The following is a 17,232-nucleotide window of genomic DNA, read 5'->3' as shown; positions in this document are numbered from 1 at the left end:
AAAAACATCCGTGGAATTCCCGTCGTTTTAATTGAAACCATGGATTGGTGCTCCCATAATGTAATCACGAAAATAATTCAACTCAAGATATTTTTAATATTATTTATTTATGAAACCAAAAAAATAAAGGCGAAGTGAATTTATCAGTTTTTTTTAAACTATTGAAATCAGATTTTTACACAAAATTATTTATAGAATTATATTGTTTTGTCCATCATTCACTCGGTGGGTTGAGGCAACAAGAATAATTAAATTAAGGAAAATATGATGTTTGGTTGGCATAGAGCAATATTTTTTAATTAGTTATCAGTCTCTGTCTGAAAGTTCATTAACGATTCATGTTTGTGCTCCACAATAGTTTCTATAGTGATACTCTCAGGCGTTAGCCAACAACATCTAATTTGTGACAATTTATCAGTTAATTGTTTTTTTTTTATGCGGGGTCTAGGCTGATCTAGAATTTTTAACGGGATCTGACCGCGGCTTGGTGTCATCATTCCATCAGTTTCCTCTACGAACTATTACATCGAACAATTTTCCTGTTCATCTGACGTATGAGTCAGCTCTGATAACAATGTTATGGTCGCTGGCTGGAGACTTTCAAAAATAAAGTGGAAAATTTTTCATGTTCAATTATCGTATTACAAAGTTTTCAGAAATAAATCCCAATTTGTACTGCACTGTTCTTAAAATTGAGTTAATGATTGTTCTGAGTTCAATTTTGCGATTCACTTTAATGGATTAATTAATTAATATATATTCATTAATTTATTTATATATGATAATTTATTGAATATTGGTAAAAATTCAAAAAAATGGCGATTTTTACGGAAATAATATTTTTCATGGACTCATTATATTTCTGGTACTTCAGGATGATTTTTTCCTCCAGAGGAATTCGTCGGAAGACGAAAAAGGAATTAATGAAAGACTAGAATAATGTTCCTTTTTTTATTTCTATATTTCTACAATCTTTTCACTGATTTTGCATAAAATAATTCTTGAGCTGCTGGAGAGCTTTGCTGCGATGTGAAATTTCGTTTTTAACAGATTTCGGTAGTTCAGCGTACGTCTGATTGTAGCCATCAGGTTGGAATATGGGATCCCAACCGAAGTCCCGTGATCCCCTCGGAGAGACGATCGTTCCACTGGTTTTCCCCTGGAAGACGATGACCTCGTCGCCAGGTTCTCCAGAGGAATACGCAAAAGTGCATATTGCCTCGGCAGACTTGTCGTCCCAGGCAGCGAGCATGTCGTGGAGTCCCTCGGGTCCGAGTTTATCGAGGAACCACTTGATGTAAGGACCTGGAAGACCCTTCATGGCATTGAACCCCAAACATGTGTCCTCGACGATCACTGGACCATTGACGATCGCCTGAGCTGCTTTACACTTTGATATACTGATGTCTGTTGCTTCACCTTGATACTCAGGTAAATCGATTTTTTCATTTGTCACTGCCCGGGGAAAATTTTTCCCCAGAATTGCAATGATTTCCTCCAGCTTCTTCGCATTGCCCGTTACAAAAACCAGAGGCTTCGCCATTCTAAACTGTAACATTCCGTTAATATTCGCTGTGAATATTTAAATAAAGGTGAAATAATAAATTCGATTTCAACATATTACAGGGTAATTTTACAGTTAAAAAATTAAAAAATTCCTTAAAAAAAAGGGGAAAAAACTGGAAGTGTCAGAAAATAACGCATATATTTTTTAAATATGGGGTGCTCTGACATTTATGTTTAAATTCACAATACATCTGTTGGGAGATGGAAAAGGGAGATTGAGAATTAAAAATAGAACGTGAGACGGAAAACTATACTGGGATTCCCCGACGACCTAAAACGTTGGTAAAGGAAAATAAGTTGGGAAAGTTGAAGCGCCCAGTGATGTGCAAGTAATTCACTCGGTTTAAAAAAATTGCTCATATACACTTCCCTATACGTCGGAACGTCGGGTTTGGAAACGAGATAATTGCAATTCTACGTAATGATTCAGAAAATTGCAATTATCTCGTTCAAGAAGCATTTCCAAAAAAAAGTCCCTGAAAATTTTCAAAAAAAAGTCCCCGAAAATTTTCAAAAAAATTTTCAAAAAAATTTACAAAAAATTTTCAAAATATTTTCCAAAAAAATTTCAACCAGTCAAAGGGGTGAATGTCATTTTCTATGTTTTACTAAACACCAATTTCGTAATGCAAAAAATAACATTCACACAGTCGACTGGTCCCTCTGACAGCGGGACTGCTACTGACCCAGTGACCGAGTTAGTTGACGGGCAGACACACCAGCTTTGCGTGGCGCCCTTTCTCTCTTTGGGTGAGGTACTACAATCCCGATGGGGTCAAATAAACCCCCAGAACTGGGCCTCTACCTTAGTCAATCCTCTTTGGTTGAACCACTGCCACATGCGTTAGCAATCTCCCCGATAATCTGTGAATACCACGTGCGAAATTTAGGAAGAAAATATAAGAATGACTTACATTTTTCAATTTTTTAAAATCCTCTCAACGACGATCGTCCTATTGACCAATTGACTTGAATTTTCCAATTAAATTGACTGTTCCAAGAAATTTATAAACAAAATCAGATTGTTCAGCTGGTGGATTCCAATCATTCAATAGCACTTGGTAACACTGTCCACGTAATTAGACTTTACCTACAGCGAATTGTCAAATCTAAAATCAAAAATCTCTCCGCTAATTTTAATAATTCCTCGATAAATTTTAATATTTGATACCTATTGGAATAAAATATACAATACAGTCTTGCTTATTTAAATTTTTAATTGATAATAATCGGAATGAATTTACTAGTTCAAAAACAGGCCCCAGTGGCGCCGTTGAAATTTCCCAGATCCCTAGAGAATTTTTACCGTGAAGAAATAATTCGAAAATGGCGTTCCCCTGAAGAAACGACACGTCGTGTTCCTGTCTCGCTCTTTGCCCCCGAAAATAAACGATCAACGGCTTTCCGGGAGTTTCCAAAACCCTTATCGATTAAAAACACCGGGCAGTCAAATAACTTCCATTGCGCATTGCATAAACCATGTATCATAATAAAAGTGTTCACGAGAGGAACCGATAAGACTGGGAGACGACGATTCACTGATTAACCTCGCGCTTCCTCGATAAGTCAATAATTTCTGTAATATTTTTTCTCTCAGTGCTGTTTCACTATTTTATTCCAAATACAAATACTTACGGATCATCACAAAGGTAAGTGTCATTTACCTAAAATCCCGAGACAAATTCAATGTTTGCGAATAAATCGATTGAAATTTTCACTGCGATATTTCTAGAGGATTATTTACAATAATTTAAGATGCCGACCCTCCCGAAATACCATAAGCTGAAGCGTCCGAAGGTCGTGGTGAAGCGAACGATGAAGCGTCATTCCCATGATAAAAAATCTCTTGCCCTGATGTACGAGAAATTGAAGATGAATAACAAAGCACTGGCCCAAGCCCTTTCGGAGCAAAAGGAAGAGAATCAACAGTTGTTCCGTGAGAACGTGGATCTCAGTCGTCAGTTGAATGAGACATATCACCACAGGAAGAGGCACATGGAGGCCTTCTCCATAATCTTGAAGAATTCTCGGGAGGCAATGGACCTGATGGTGAAGGCAACAGCCCAAGTGGTCACTGCGATTTCCACGTGCAACACAGTATTGCACCCAGAGGGTGGGAATTCCCCTCGTCCATCGAGCTCTCGAGACCCAAATCGTCGAGGTTCAGTAAAATCTCCGAATAAATCCCCAGCTAGAGGGGTCGTCCAGCCGATGGTGAGTGGTCATGCGATAGCCCAGCCAGCGATTTCTCTGAGAAGAATCCGGATAGCAGTGCCACCGAATGTCAGTGACATCGAGGAGACAACAGAGTCCCCAGGAAGCCCCAACAGAGCAGCCTCGAGGCTCCCCGGGAATCGCAACAGGCCCCTGAATCGAGCAATTCCACCGATGCTCCCGCAGAGGATCAGGGTGAGCTCCCCCAGGGACGAACCCCCTGACGACAGGAGATTATCCAACGTCAGTAGACGCTCCAGTAGATTTCAGAAACGAATGTCGAGAAATTCGAGGCACTCCGATCTCGATTCACCACGAGTCAGTATTAATCCCATTGAAACCACGATGAGGAGTGCCAGGGTATCCCTCGAGGATGTCTCCAGACTCCTGCACAATTCCCACAGCATCAACGTACGGAGCCTGATGGAAGAGGTGACGTCGATCCAAGAGCCTCCAAGTAATTCCCAGAACGAAGAGTTCACTCAGGTTGATCAGAATATTTCTGCAGTGACTGCAATTTCACCAGAGTTAGACACTGCCTCACCGACGTCGTCTCCACTGTCCCCTGGATTTTTATCCTCCCCAACTTATCAGTTGGATCATCGAAAGAGGAAGATGCGCAAGAGAAAACTTGCTGAAAAAGCCAAGGGGAGGGAGGCCACAAAAAAAACATTTCGCGAGGAACAACAGAGGGTTGAAGAGGATCCTCTTGAGGGCCCCAGCTGGAGGTACAGCAATCAGATGGAGATCTCCGGAGGACCAGTCGAAGGAGAGGACGAGGGAGTTGACGAGGAGAGCCGGCAGGAAAGTGGAAAGAGGAACGAAACAAGTGGAAGTCAAGAAAGGCCTTCAATGATACTCGATTCTTCTCTCAGAGCCTCTACAGGGCTTTCAAGCAGTCGGATGTCCCTGACGATGATAAATGCACGTGGATGGTATCACGATGAGGACGACGATGACGACGAGAGATGCCAAATGATACACATGCCTGGAAGAAATAACGACGAGGAGACAACTAATTTTACAGCTGTATTCTCGAGAAATGTTTGCACGTCCAGGGGACGAGTCGGCGACTTGGATCCTGATGAGTTCACCATGATGAGGAGACCTAATAAACCATTCAAGCCCTGGACAATGGCTGATTTAGAAATACCAGATATTTCTCCTCAGGAGCTCGAGTCACCTATGACTAGGGCACCTGAAATTATTACTGAGCCTGAGATCACCAAGACTATTCCGATTCAGGGGCTTGAACAGGTAGTGACGTCAGCTCCAGAGTTGGATAATGTTACTTTTAATACGAGTGTCACCATGCCTGTCGACACCGCTGGACGGGAGTCTGGGGATGATTCCACGCTCGTTGCACATCGCAGGAGGAACAACGTACCTGCCATTGTGGAGTCCTCCAGTGATTCGGAGACGTCTACACCTCCTAGGAAGACGTCTAAGAGTAGCAGGTCGAAGGGGAACAAGAGGAGGGATCCTAGCTCGGCGAAGGTCGTCTTGGAGAAACTCAAGGAACCCGGACAGAAGAAGAGACCTGAATCGCCTGTACCCAAGACCTCGGACATCAATGGTTATTCGTAAGTATTTTTTATGGCAATTTTGAGGACATATTCTCTGGTAATATTATGAATTAAAATGAAATATGCCTCCGAAGAACTTTCCAGATTATCCTGGTTATAATTGGGGAATTTTTGATGGATTTTTTTACAGGCGCAGAGTATCACATTCTCTGACTAGTGATTCCGAGAGCAGTAATGCCAGTTTCGGTAGTAATGGAAGACCAAGAAGACAGAAAGCTCCAGTAAATTTTGCAGAACCTTCGTTAAGAAAGTGAGTGGATCTGAAAATTTTAGTGACAAGTTTGGTTTGTGTTATCGAATTTTCACTCACGATTTCGTTTTTTTTTTCTTTACAGAAAATTGAGGAGAGGTTAAGTGTCTGTTGATGACAATATAGCCTTTAATGACTGAACTAAAGGACTGACTGTAATCTTGAATTAATCGATCTGATAGCTTGAGGCTGATAATTGCATTTCTATTGGTAACGTAAGGCCTGCTGAATAAAGTTAATTATTTCTGTTCTCTCTGTCTCATAAGTTCAAACCTAAAATTTATTAAAATTGACTTAAATTGTCGGAAATATTTTGTTTCCTTCAGCGTTGTTTAATTTATTAATGTTGATTGTCATTGGCAACTGCATAATTGTTCATGGAAAACGCTCTGGACCAAATGTTCAAGGACATTGGTAAATAAATATTTATTATGGACGATGAGTATTTCCTCGTTTCAAGAGGCGATGGAAAAAAATGAAAAATTTTTCAACTCAATGGAACGAAAAAAATTAAATCGAAAGCACTCATCGAATTTTTCTTCCTTATGAAATAAAATTTCAAAAACTTCCATAATTATTATTTTCTGGCCTTAAATAGATCAGTTACTCATCGAGAGATATCAGAATCAGAATCTCATTTCGTTGTTCGTAAATTAAACTATTCACTACTCAATAAAAAAATATTCAATATCCTCAAATCTAAATAGATTCGTTGTATATAAAATCCCATTTCATCGATAATCGATAAAAAAAAAAAACAACTAATATAAAAAAGGCCTCGGACGTTTGCGCTTTAAATTCCTAATTGCCTAGATTAATTAATAATGAAAAATGTCAAATCAAAAATTGTTGTCTCATGTCATGACTTCGCATCTAAAATCATCAAAACAATTTCACACCGATGAGTCATTCCTCCCAATCGTCTCCATTTTTACCCAGTGCCTAGAATTCGGCCTAACGGTTGTGGAATTAGAAACAAGAACAGAAATAACTGGAACGCGAATTTTCAAATCATGTTGTGCAGCTCGTGATTTACTAGACACTGTGACGAGTCGTTGCACGTCGTTCCCTCCCTCAGTGGGTCTCTCAATCCTCTCGATTTTCGCTACAGTTCCCCTACTCCTCGATTTTTCACTCTCCTGGGTTGACAATGCGGCGTTCAGCCTCCTGGTGATAAAAAACTGGGTTCCGTTCTGAGAAGAATTGGAAATGGGAAGAGGCCTGAACCTTGAGTTGGGCCTCTGGAATGATTCAGGGGCTTTTTCCTGGGGAAGGCTTCTCAAAGGGAAAAGGACTCCCTCACTTCTCCTTTTCTTTACACCACTAGTAGTGGAGTTTGTCGAGTTTTTCGAGTCTTCAATAGCCTTCACTGAAGGTATGACCTCTTCAGAGTCATTTAGTCCTCGATGGTCGTGGGTGTTTGCTAGAGCTACTGAGTCTGTGCCATTTGGGGCAGGACCTTGAGATATTTCCTGAAGATTAAATATATAATAGTAGTTCTTATTAATGAGATTACAACAAATTTGAAATTTTTCTACGAGAACAAAAAAAGTTCTGAATTGAAATACTATATTACCCAGTTATGACTCGGTGGAGCCTCTCCGTGAAGAACGGCAACAGGCCAGTGTCTGCCCTCGCAGTCGACCTCGTAGTGACACTTGCTAGAGGGTCCTCCAGGTCTGGGGGGCCTCGATTTCGAAGAATATGGGAAATATCGCTCACTGCACGGTCGCCACTGATCCCTGGAGCCCCCCACGTAGCACCAGGGGTAGCTGGATCCCTGAGAGAATCCGCACTGGTGTGAGGGCTCGCAACAGTACTCCCAGGAGTCCGGTTCCGAGCCCTCAGTCTGACAGGACCAGAATCCCGCCACTGGGTGTCTCTCGCACTTAGTTCCTCTCTTGCAGGGATGACCATTCACCGTGTAATGATTGAAGACCATCAACTCCGGGGGGTAGAAGAACCGCTCGTCCTGGGGATTGCTCGGTCTGTCATGGGGCATCGGGTAGTGATACCCCAGGTCTGACTCTCCCGGTTTACTGGTGTCCAGGGGAGTAACTTCGTAGTAGTAAGGATCCTCTGGGTCTGCATACGGCTTCGAAGAGTATTCATTCGAGGGAACGCACTTGGGCTCGAGCTCTTTGAAAACGTACAGGGAGTACTCCTCGTCGTGGGTGTAATCGAGACCTGGACGCAGGTCTCTCGTGGGAACGTCACTCATGTGACAGTTGTCTTCGATATCGTCACCAGAGATTCTGAGATTGTGAACGAAAACTCCTCATTTTTCAATCTTCGTTAATAATATAATATACAATACTCTATGTGATGTAAATATATGCATAATTAATTGAGAATGAAAATTTAATGATTGACAAATTTATTTAACAAATCTCATCTAAAATAACTGGAAATTTATTGAAGCAATTAAATTTCATACTCACTTATAACTAAAAGACATACAAGGTGCAGAATTTCTCCCCACATTCTCCCTCATCACCGTACACCTTCTCCGACAGTCAGCCTCCGAGTCCACCTTGGCCGTCAATATAATAGCATAAGGTGTTAATTTGCAGGGTCTGTCGTAACCAGCATAACAGGATGCTATCATGTAAATTCATAACGATAGGGGGTATGTTGTTTATCGGTAAGAGTGACGAGTGATTAATTTATTTATTGTACCTTCATCGGTGTGCGAAGGTTTGTAATCGAGGGCTGGTCGACTGGGGGTTGTGGGATCAGGAGAGGGAATCGGATGATGGGGTTCACAACCCCGACCAAAGCTACCCCTTTCGTACAACTCTGCTCCCTCCATGTCCAGCATTTTGTGGGGATCAATTTCCACCGCTGGCCAGTCACTCAGGTAACAATTGGGAAGACCACTTACCGAAGAGTCATATCTTCAAAATAAATCAATTACACCTTTAAATTCCCCAAATGATATTATTAATTAATTATTATCGATTTGAGTTGAACAATTTCATCTGCTCCACATAATTAATAAAGTGGGACAAGTCGAATTTTTACTTTCCTTAACTGTCGATTTATCTCGAAATCTATCAATTTCAGGTTTAAACGGTAAATAACTTTTTTGTGGCTTGTTAAATTTCGAATAAAAAAGTTCTTATGACGTTTTCTCATAAAATCAATATCTTATGAGATAATCGACGTGGTTCCCCGATTACAAAGATTCACTCGTCAGTTAATTAACCTGAAGACAAAACTCCTGCAGGTGAAATCCCGGGCGTGAACGCACTGCACCTGGCACTCGCCCATGCCCTCGACTCTGGTCGGTTTTTTGACGACAGCGGGGGGCATTCCAAATCCAGTCCTGACCCTCCAAAAGCATTCTGGAGAAAACAGAGACAATCATCAAGCGCTGGATTGTGTTCAGTGCGATAGACATTTCCTGCGATTATGACTGATACTAAATATCTGAGGGAAATAGTTCTAGCTCGCTCATACCATCCGGCGGACGCGTTCGTCTGGGGCTCGACGATGGTCTTCCCCGGGTCTCACACCACTTTGGATTTATCATTATAGCGTAGATGTCGTAATCGCGGTCGGGCTCGAGATCGGTGTAAAAAATGAGATTCTCCAAGGGTGCGTCTGACAGAAGACAATTATCTGAGGGTGAAGTTGCAGCCAGATTGTACCTGGGGTTTCCATCACAAAAAAAGTCAGGAATTTAATTCCATCAGATCATATTATTACCAGATCGATACATAGATCGATTATTTATCCAATTAAAATTACGTTCCCCACCTGTAGGCGAAGGTTAAACAGGTGAACTCCTTCTGACTCTGACAGAGACTCTCGCACTGCCCCAGATTGGCAGTGAGATAACTCTTCCTGATAATTCCCTTGGCGAGACGAAATCCTCCAGCGGATCTCACGGAGCACGCCCTCCTCGAAGGAGGTGTTGGTGGTACCCTCGGTACTGCAGGTCTGTCATATCCATAGGCGCCTCCATAATTATGGAAAGGTCCGTACTGGGAGTCGTGGCCTGGAGGAGCCTTTGAATGCGGTGGCTCGAGATGCAACGGTCGTGGTGAAGGTTTTGGGTGTCCTGAGTGGTCAGGATATCCATCACCGTAGGATGGACCGTACCCTTCGGCCGGATCAGGCTTCGACGGCTTTCGCCGGTCAGGGACATAATGGGAAATCTCATTCGTCACTAATAAAACATCGAAATTTCAGGTTCAGGTTGAGTGGCTATCCTAATCATCGATTTATCTGGGAAGATATCGATTTCAGGGGGAAACACGAGAGAACTTTTTTTTAGCTGATTAAATTCCGGATAAAAAAGGTCCCCTACTATTTTTTTTTTAAATCAATAGTTTGTCACCTGGATCAGGTCCGATCCTCCGGATGGGGTAGTTCTGACCGTAACGTCGTCCAGTCATCCAGATTCCATCCCCAGGTCGTCCATAGGAATATCCATTGCCGCTGTAGCCGTGGTCGGAGGGTCTGGATGGTAGATACCTGGGGTATCCGACCCCAGGTATCGGCGTTCGGTCTCTGTCCCTCTGATGGAAGCCGTAGGTTTCGTGTCTCTGGGGGAAAGTGGGCCAGCTGTCCTCAAGGGGTCTTACAGGAAGTGGAGGAGGGTGGGTAGGTCTCACCAGGACGGTGGACCTGAACCAGGGATCGGGTTGTGAGCGATCGTAATCGAGTGTCAGCTTCGTTCGACCCATGAAGGTCCCTCCGTAGGGAAGGGGTCCAGTGCCTCCTGGAGGGGCTGGAGTCACTGGAGGGATGTAGTGTCCAGATCCAGCTGATCCCCGTGGTGTCCAGACGGGTCGACGTCCATCGGACTCTCCCCACCAGTCTCTCGAATCAGGTTGGACCTTGTCCCTCCTCCTCTCACATCTTCGCCTCGTCCAGTCCCTCTCGTAGTAGTCGTACCTAGGATCCGATATGAAATCCCGATTCACGTCTACCTGAGTGGGAGGTGTCGATGACAACTCGCACATTCCCTTCGCACCTGCATGAGATCTGATAACAGATCGATTGATCGATATGAATTGATATGAATATGATATGGACTCGATATGATTGGCATTAAATCATTCTGATTTAATAATTAATCAATCGACTTTAAGGGATTTTAATGAAACGTATCAAAATCATCAGAAAAATCATCCGGTGAAAATGCTAGATCATTCCCTGAGACGACATCTCCCCGCAAATTTCTACAGATCGACTGCTTGAACTATCGATCGGATGATTGTCGGCTTTTTATGGGGACTGATGACACCCGTCAAATTACATCCGCTCTGATGCAATTCAATGGGGATAAACAATGCTCGATTGCATACTCTACATGCGTGCAAACGTCATTATGGGATAACCCAGATACGTCTCGTTTCGACTGCGGAAATATGCCAACCGTGGATAATAGTCGTCATGTCGGATATTTTCTTATTATTTTGCAGTCCTCACGAGAAAAAAAAAATATCTGCATTGATAAACGAATTGTTTGTATGTGATATAAAAAATGTTTCATAATGTAAAAAAAAATTGATGACTGTAAAAACAATGCGGAGATTATCTTGAATTATTTAATTCTATTGCTATTTATTATTTAATTGAATTTTTAATTTTTGGAGAGTTGGTGGATCAAGTGGGGATTGGGATTTAATTGTTTTTAATTGTTCTCACCGATAATTGAATCCCTCGCACGTGAATCCTCTTTCGTATTCGCACATCCGATGACAATCGTGAAGTCTCTCGCATTCCATCACTCGTTTTATGTAAGGATCGACGATTCTTTTGCCGGAGAGCAATCGGCGAAAGCATGCTATAAATTCAAGAAGTCCATCACTTGATTGGAAAAATTTGAAAATTACCATCGATTACGCGCAACTCTGTACTGCACTGATAAAGTGATATGAAATTCCCATAGCTCTTATCTATCGAATTATCTCGAAACCTATCGATTCCAGAAGAAAACTTTAGAGGAATTTTTTACAGCTGATTAAATTTCTGACAGAAAAGGTGCAGTGGTGTTTCACCCTAAAATCGGTAGTTTTCGAGATTAATCGACGGGAATTCTCAATTAATTCTGCAATTATTATCATTGACTGAGTTTGTTGCTCTGGCATTAATTATCGGACGAATTAAAAAATTGCAGGAATTTTTCGGGTTGATGCAAAATTTTTTAGATTCATCGAGAATATCCAATGATTTTCGATGATTTTTTTGATCGATTGGGACAATATTTTTTAATACAAATGATTGAGGTCTTTGAAATCCTTCTTTTACTGCTGATGAACTTACGATCGTCACAATCAGAATCGCGCACAATGATAACTTCACCGAAGCACGCGGATTTTCCGAAGAGAGTCACAAGAAAAATAAACCACCACATTTTGCCGATCACTAGAACTAATTGATTATAAAAACCCCGAATCGTCGACAGTTTATCGTCATCGGAGGTAATCGATGACATCCGAAGACATCGCCGAGGATGAGAGGATTGGATGAATGAGAAATTGAAAAAATAACAGCAAAATTACAGGTTCGCATCGTTTTATATGGAAAAGTGAACGTTTCCGTGGGAATAGTGGGAGGTGCCTGGGGGAGGAGTAATGTACGATCATCAAACCAGTCTCTACTGTTCACGTAATAACAGTGATTTTATCATCTCATTGTCACCTCGGGATACCAGAGCTAATCAGTTTCCAATTGCTTCGAGGAATTTTCGTTTCCACCAATTTTTTCGGGGGAAACATTTTTTTTACTCCGAAAAAAATTATTCAATTGTCCATAAACTCCAAAGAAAAAAATGACAAATCAAAATTTTCATTAAGACATTAAATATTCCATTATTCCACCATTGAATTTTTCTGTGAAAATGTCGCATGGGAATCACCGCCACATTATTTATGGATTAAAAAAAAAAACAACAGTGCACTATTGCTGATAACAAATGAGTGCTCATTGATAACAATCGCACTGGCATAAAGTTCGATGATTAATCATTTCAGTAATGTGAGATCATTTTTTTAGAAAGGAAATCAGCCTTGAAAGTTCTTCGCGTTCCCCTAATTATTTCAGATTATTGTTTCGAGATTATTGTTTATGTTTGTGGTTACGATGACATCCTGGATCGTTCAACGAAGATATCCCCTTCGAGAATAAAGAAATAAAATTGTAACACGATTCTCCGGAGTTTAAAAATTCCTCGGACAAATTGTCGTGTGAAGAAATCCCCCACTTTTCCCACCGTCTTCACATTTTTTCATAATTTTTCAACACAGGGTCAGCCAAAAATATCTATTAGTCAATTCCGGTTGTGAAATCATCAGTTCTAGACAAAAGAAATATTTCCATCAAGTGCTAGGAGAATCCTTCGAAATAATGAGAACTTATCGATCTACAGATCTAATAACAAGTATTGAGGAAATAAAACTATTGATTTTACCAATAAATTTTGCTCTCACGTGAAAATAATCAATGGATAATTAATTACTAATAAACAAATAACTGAACTATATAACAATTACATAACTTATTGTATAAATAAAAATTAGGTGATGCCTCAGGTTTTTTTAGGTTCAGTTTATCAATTTATTTATTGATTTTCATTTCCGTGGATATTTAAATAAATAAAAAAAAAATCGGAAACCTCTCCCTTTCGTCAGAACTCTTACTCTCCGTTGGGAACGCCGTCCCTTTGTTCTCCCACCGAAGATTAAAAAATTCCTCGGCAATTTTTCTCGTTCCCCTTGAAAAATCATTCAATTAAGCATCTCTAATTGCAAAAAATCCCCGATAATTTTACATAACAAATCGCTGGATTGTAAATAAATGACGGAGACATCCTGGCCCGGGATAAACGTCGGACAGAAAAAAAAAGTCATTTACGTTGTTCATTAACAACAACGTATTATTGTGTTCACGATGGGCAAGCGGAAACGCCCCAGAGAGAGATTCGCGATTCGCGATTCACGAAGCGCGAGGTGAAGCAGTTAGAAACCGTGTCAATGCCGTAGTTTCCACCTGCGGATTCGTCGATTAGTCCAGTGCAAATGAACAGCGGATACGAGTTCATGTGCGCGTGCAGGCCATTTGCACTTACCCGAGTCATGCCAATTAAATTGTCCGATGTAACTCACCTTTTGCCTCATTTGTCGGATCGTATGCGCTCACATCAGGCACGTCATTTTCCTCCATTGATGGACGTCCCCTCGATGCACTTGGAAAATTCGTCAATGCACCGATTAATTTATTATTTTTCCACTCGCTATCAAAAATTTTTCCAACGAATTTCATTTATCTAAATTAATCCAAGTGATTCAATCCCTTGATTAATCAATTGAAGTAATTGAATTTATCATTTGGTAATTAAGCAATTAATTATTGAATTATTTTTATGGTTATTTATGAGTTATTGTTAGAAATTGAAAAATTCGATTGAATTTTTTTAACTAAAACAAAATGAAGTTCATAATTCGGAATTATTTATTTAGAATTAGAAGAGGGATTTATTTTTCAGCTGAAAAATTGAAGAATAAATATTCGAGAAGAACCGGAAATTTAATCCTTGAAAACTGAAAATTCCGTCGGGCGTAATTTTTCCAATTAAAGTACGAACTCGGGGAATTACCTTGGGTAAATTAAAAAATCATTAGCCCTGTCTGATTGCGTCAGCCTCTGGCCGAAGCCAAAGGTGTCATCAAACGCAGAGACATAATCATCACCACCGGCTTCAGGTTTATCTTTTTTTAAAAGCGTGGACACCTGGGGACCTCCATAAATCTTCGGGTTCAGTCTCCTCCCGAAGGTGTCCCCGAGGCTTTCTCCCTCGATCCCCAAAAAATCATGATTACCACTGAGCTCCCCATAATTACTGTAATCAGGATGTTCGAAGTGATTTTTAGAAGGAATTGGAAAGGGATTGAAAGGCTGAACGACCTGGTGCCACCCGAAGGCGCTATCAGGACTCCAGCTGTCATCGGGGAACTTCCACTGGAAGTGACTCTTTTCATCCCCTGATTTCTCGTAGTCTTGGGTCCTGCGGCCCTTTTTGTTCTGGAGAATGTCAGAAATTCTGAGTCGATCATCACTGGTGAAATCGAAGGGATTCCTGATTATTCCACTTCGATTATTCCTGTTTCGATTGAAGATAGAGTTCCCGAAAGTTGAGAGGAGACTGCTGTTGCCGAATAATCTCTGAGATCTGTCTGCGTTGATGCTGAGAGGCCCAGGGTCTCCACCATTCTGATTTCCTGGAGGTGGGCCTGGTGTACTCGGGATTACGAAGGACGTACCAGTCCTCGCTTGGCATCCCCTCAAGGAAATTTTTCCTTTGACGTACACGTCGTAATTAGGATCTCGCTGAAGGTCCAATCGACCATCAGGAGCTCGAGATCCCAATACGCAAGTTCCATTCCCTCTGTTTCCAATTCTAAAGCATAAATTAATTAATCTCTACCGTCGACTCACTTGATTACCGATTTTTAATGAATTTATTGATTACATAATTTTATAATTTTTGAAGAATTCCGCGAGTCCTTGAATATTTTTATTGAAAGCCAGAGACAAAGAGACTTGAAACAAATTTCACATCATAAATTTCGACTTCTCTCCAATGTTTTCACGAGGTAATTAAGATTCTTAAGCAGCATTTATCAATTATGCGTGGGAAAAAATAAAAAGGCTCTCCATCTTTTACCCCCGTCCCTACACAAGCGAAATAAATATATATATATTTTCCAAATTGAATTCGAATTAAATTCGAAACTTCACTTATTTACTTGACGTTTCACTCTAATCCTTTAATTTCGTAATCTTCACTTACTGAGTAATTTCAGTAATTCGATTAATTATTCTGGTAATTTTTCTTGGGATATTAATATTCAATTATTATTTTAGTTTCAATTTAATTTAATATCGAGGACTGAACAGAATTTAAATAATTTACAGATGACATTCCATTAACAAAACCATAAGATTACATAAAAAATTATTTCTCTTGACAATTATTTCACAAGGCCATTAAGATTGTTAAACCTCATTGTACCTTGAAAGTATCAGCTTACCCGAAACTGAATGAACTGCAGGAAGTGCCGTTGGCCGAACAAGCGGCTTCGCAATCTCCAGCAGTATTTACCTGACTCGTCGAAATAACTAATGAATCAGCGAGACGAGAGCCAATAGATACCCTAGCGTAGCAATCTGACAAAAAAGAACAATTAATATCCGCTCCCGGAATCTTCGCGAATCTCCACAACTCGCCGTTTTAATGATCAGGTAATTAACAACGGAATTGGCAAGGGATTTACCAGGGGGAACGACGAAGAGGCGATTGTCAATGGTGAGATCCAGGCTGTGGCCATCATCCAGGAGACTCGATAACCCCAGGAAAATAAGATAAACTCCTCTTCCTAGAAAGCCTCCAGCTTTATCCATCTGATTCTTCATCTCCAGTTGCCAGTGGAAACCGTGAGTCTATCATTGCAGGTGAAAATTATTTTTTCTCCGTATTTATCGAAATATTCTACACTTCAGATCTAGATGTCAACTCGATCACAAGACGAATTAACGATTGTCTTATCGAATATTATTTTTTATGGACACAATTTTAATGAAAATACCACAGTAAATTTTTTTTTCAGTTGTACATCATCTCACTAGACAAACTGAATCTGCACTAGACGTTATGCACTCGCAATTAAACCGAGTTTCACATGAATTCTCACGAGAATCGTTACACTTTCCCCCAACAACAATTGTCCCGACGATGTGCTCTGAACTGAAGGTATCAGGTGCATCAGGCTCTTATACCCATTCCAAGGAGTAATTATTCATCATTTAACGACCTGCAAGTCATCAACCCGAGAGATTAAACCAGGGCTCATGAAAGATACCCCAGGTGCACCATCGGGCAGTCATTGATGCACTGAGTTTCACTCGATTTCCAGGTACTAATTGTAGGGCTGGATAATCATTCCATTGAGGTGATTTTTTTATCGGGACGAAGGGAGTGTCGTGTCCGTCTCTTCCTATTGAGTAATGTCGCAATTACTTGGGGATAATCGCTGGGACTTGGTGCAACTAGAGGTGCGACGAACTGATGGACTTCATGAAGAACATTTTAGTGTCCATTGTTTGGATTGTCAGACCGATTTTCCAACGTTTGAGAGATGAATCAAGCGACTTGGATCATTAAACGCACGCGATATTATAAATAATCATTTTCAATGGGAAGTGAAACTAATAGTTTTTCAAATAGATAAGGACCACTTTTCATTTTCACATCATCATTCGTTATTTAATTCAATTTTTTTAAACAAATTTTGATTCCAATAAATTAAATAGTAAAAAAGCTTATTTTTCTCGATTCTCTACAAATTTCCGATTTTCCAAAATTAGCAGTGCAATTATATAATAATAATAATAACTGGAGTTAAATAACATTGAAAATTTAAAGATTCGGTGAAAATTATTGGAAAATTCGTAGAATTTCTACATTAGGATTTTCGGCGCTTGTAATGTAGAAATTTGGTAGATTGGAGATATGAAAAAATGATTGGAAATTGTAGAAGAACATGGCAGAACGAATACTCAGTACCTTATGAGTGAAAATTTGACAGATAAATCCAAAGTGGA

At 40.5% G+C, this 17,232-nt stretch overlaps 4 protein-coding genes across 10 annotated transcripts; 1 reads left to right on the top strand and 3 right to left on the bottom strand.

Moving 5' to 3' along the window:
* Positions 1–937: 937 nt before the first annotated feature.
* On the bottom strand, positions 938–3,272 carry LOC105269496 (inosine triphosphate pyrophosphatase). 5 transcript variants are annotated; one of them, XM_011309801.1, is made up of 3 exons: positions 2,873–2,941; positions 2,481–2,675; positions 938–1,549 (listed from the first exon to the last, which is right to left on the bottom strand). In XM_011309801.1, the coding sequence occupies exon 3, from the start codon at positions 1,541–1,543 to the stop codon at positions 977–979; it is 567 nt and encodes a 188-aa protein (XP_011308103.1). In that variant the 5' UTR covers positions 1,544–1,549; positions 2,481–2,675; positions 2,873–2,941; the 3' UTR covers positions 938–976. The 5 variants fall into 5 exon arrangements, with proteins under 5 accessions (XP_011308103.1, XP_011308102.1, XP_011308105.1 ...); XM_011309800.1 differs by lacking the exon at positions 2,873–2,941 and adding an exon at positions 2,738–2,822; XM_011309803.1 differs by lacking the exons at positions 2,481–2,675; positions 2,873–2,941 and adding an exon at positions 3,202–3,272.
* On the top strand, positions 3,124–5,867 carry LOC105269497 (uncharacterized). 2 transcript variants are annotated; one of them, XM_011309805.1, is made up of 4 exons: positions 3,124–3,215; positions 3,322–5,363; positions 5,497–5,616; positions 5,702–5,867. In XM_011309805.1, the coding sequence occupies exons 2-4, from the start codon at positions 3,322–3,324 to the stop codon at positions 5,718–5,720; spliced, it is 2,181 nt and encodes a 726-aa protein (XP_011308107.1). In that variant the 5' UTR covers positions 3,124–3,215; the 3' UTR covers positions 5,721–5,867. The 2 variants fall into 2 exon arrangements, with proteins under 2 accessions (XP_011308107.1, XP_011308106.1); XM_011309804.1 differs by having other exon boundaries at positions 3,299–5,363.
* Positions 5,868–5,961: 94 nt separating this feature from the next.
* LOC105269498 (uncharacterized) lies at positions 5,962–13,815 on the bottom strand. Of its 2 annotated transcripts, none has more exons than XM_011309808.1 (10): positions 13,737–13,815; positions 11,278–11,416; positions 9,962–10,611; positions 9,379–9,790; positions 9,079–9,269; positions 8,825–8,963; positions 8,296–8,513; positions 8,058–8,217; positions 7,193–7,871; positions 5,962–7,088 (listed from the first exon to the last, which is right to left on the bottom strand). In XM_011309808.1, the coding sequence occupies exons 1-10, from the start codon at positions 13,792–13,794 to the stop codon at positions 6,510–6,512; spliced, it is 3,225 nt and encodes a 1,074-aa protein (XP_011308110.1). In that variant the 5' UTR covers positions 13,795–13,815; the 3' UTR covers positions 5,962–6,509. The 2 variants fall into 2 exon arrangements, with proteins under 2 accessions (XP_011308110.1, XP_011308109.1); XM_011309807.1 differs by lacking the exon at positions 13,737–13,815 and adding an exon at positions 11,896–12,101.
* A 229-nt stretch (positions 13,816–14,044) lies between these two features.
* On the bottom strand, positions 14,045–16,343 carry LOC105269541 (uncharacterized). Its single transcript, XM_011309878.1, has 4 exons — positions 15,906–16,343; positions 15,663–15,798; positions 14,228–15,028; positions 14,045–14,048 (listed from the first exon to the last, which is right to left on the bottom strand). Exons 1-4 carry the CDS (start codon positions 16,042–16,044, stop codon positions 14,045–14,047), a joined length of 1,080 nt encoding a protein of 359 aa, XP_011308180.1. The 5' UTR covers positions 16,045–16,343.
* Between the last annotated feature and the right edge of the window lie 889 nt (positions 16,344–17,232).

The sequence above is a fragment of the Fopius arisanus genome, unplaced genomic scaffold, assembly GCF_000806365.1.
Source record: "Fopius arisanus strain USDA-PBARC FA_bdor unplaced genomic scaffold, ASM80636v1 scaffold00070, whole genome shotgun sequence".
Classification (NCBI taxonomy): Eukaryota; Metazoa; Arthropoda; class Insecta; order Hymenoptera; family Braconidae; genus Fopius; species Fopius arisanus.
This window is presented reverse-complemented; position numbering and strand designations above follow the sequence as displayed.

Bases quoted from the DNA above. Each gene is read 5' to 3' on its own strand.
- LOC105269496 (XM_011309803.1), bottom strand. From the start codon at position 1,543: ATGGCGAAGCCTCTGGTTTTTGTAACGGGCAATGCGAAGAAGCTGGAG.
- LOC105269497 (XM_011309805.1), top strand. From the start codon at position 3,322: ATGCCGACCCTCCCGAAATACCATAAGCTGAAGCGTCCGAAGGTCGTG. The intron at 5,364-5,496 runs GTAAGTATTTTT...ATTTTTTTACAG, and splicing joins TCGGACATCAATGGTTATTC to GCGCAGAGTATCACATTCTC.
- LOC105269498 (XM_011309807.1), bottom strand. From the start codon at position 12,067: ATGTCATCGATTACCTCCGATGACGATAAACTGTCGACGATTCGGGGT. The intron at 8,514-8,824 runs GTTAATTAACTG...TTTATTTTGAAG, and splicing joins TGCAGGAGTTTTGTCTTCAG to ATATGACTCTTCGGTAAGTG. The intron at 7,872-8,057 runs GTGAGTATGAAA...TCACAATCTCAG, and splicing joins TGTATGTCTTTTAGTTATAA to AATCTCTGGTGACGATATCG.
- LOC105269541 (XM_011309878.1), bottom strand. From the start codon at position 16,044: ATGAAGAATCAGATGGATAAAGCTGGAGGCTTTCTAGGAAGAGGAGTT. The intron at 15,799-15,905 runs GTAAATCCCTTG...CTTTTTTGTCAG, and splicing joins CCTCTTCGTCGTTCCCCCTG to ATTGCTACGCTAGGGTATCT. The intron at 15,029-15,662 runs GTAAGCTGATAC...TTTATGCTTTAG, and splicing joins TGCAGTTCATTCAGTTTCGG to AATTGGAAACAGAGGGAATG.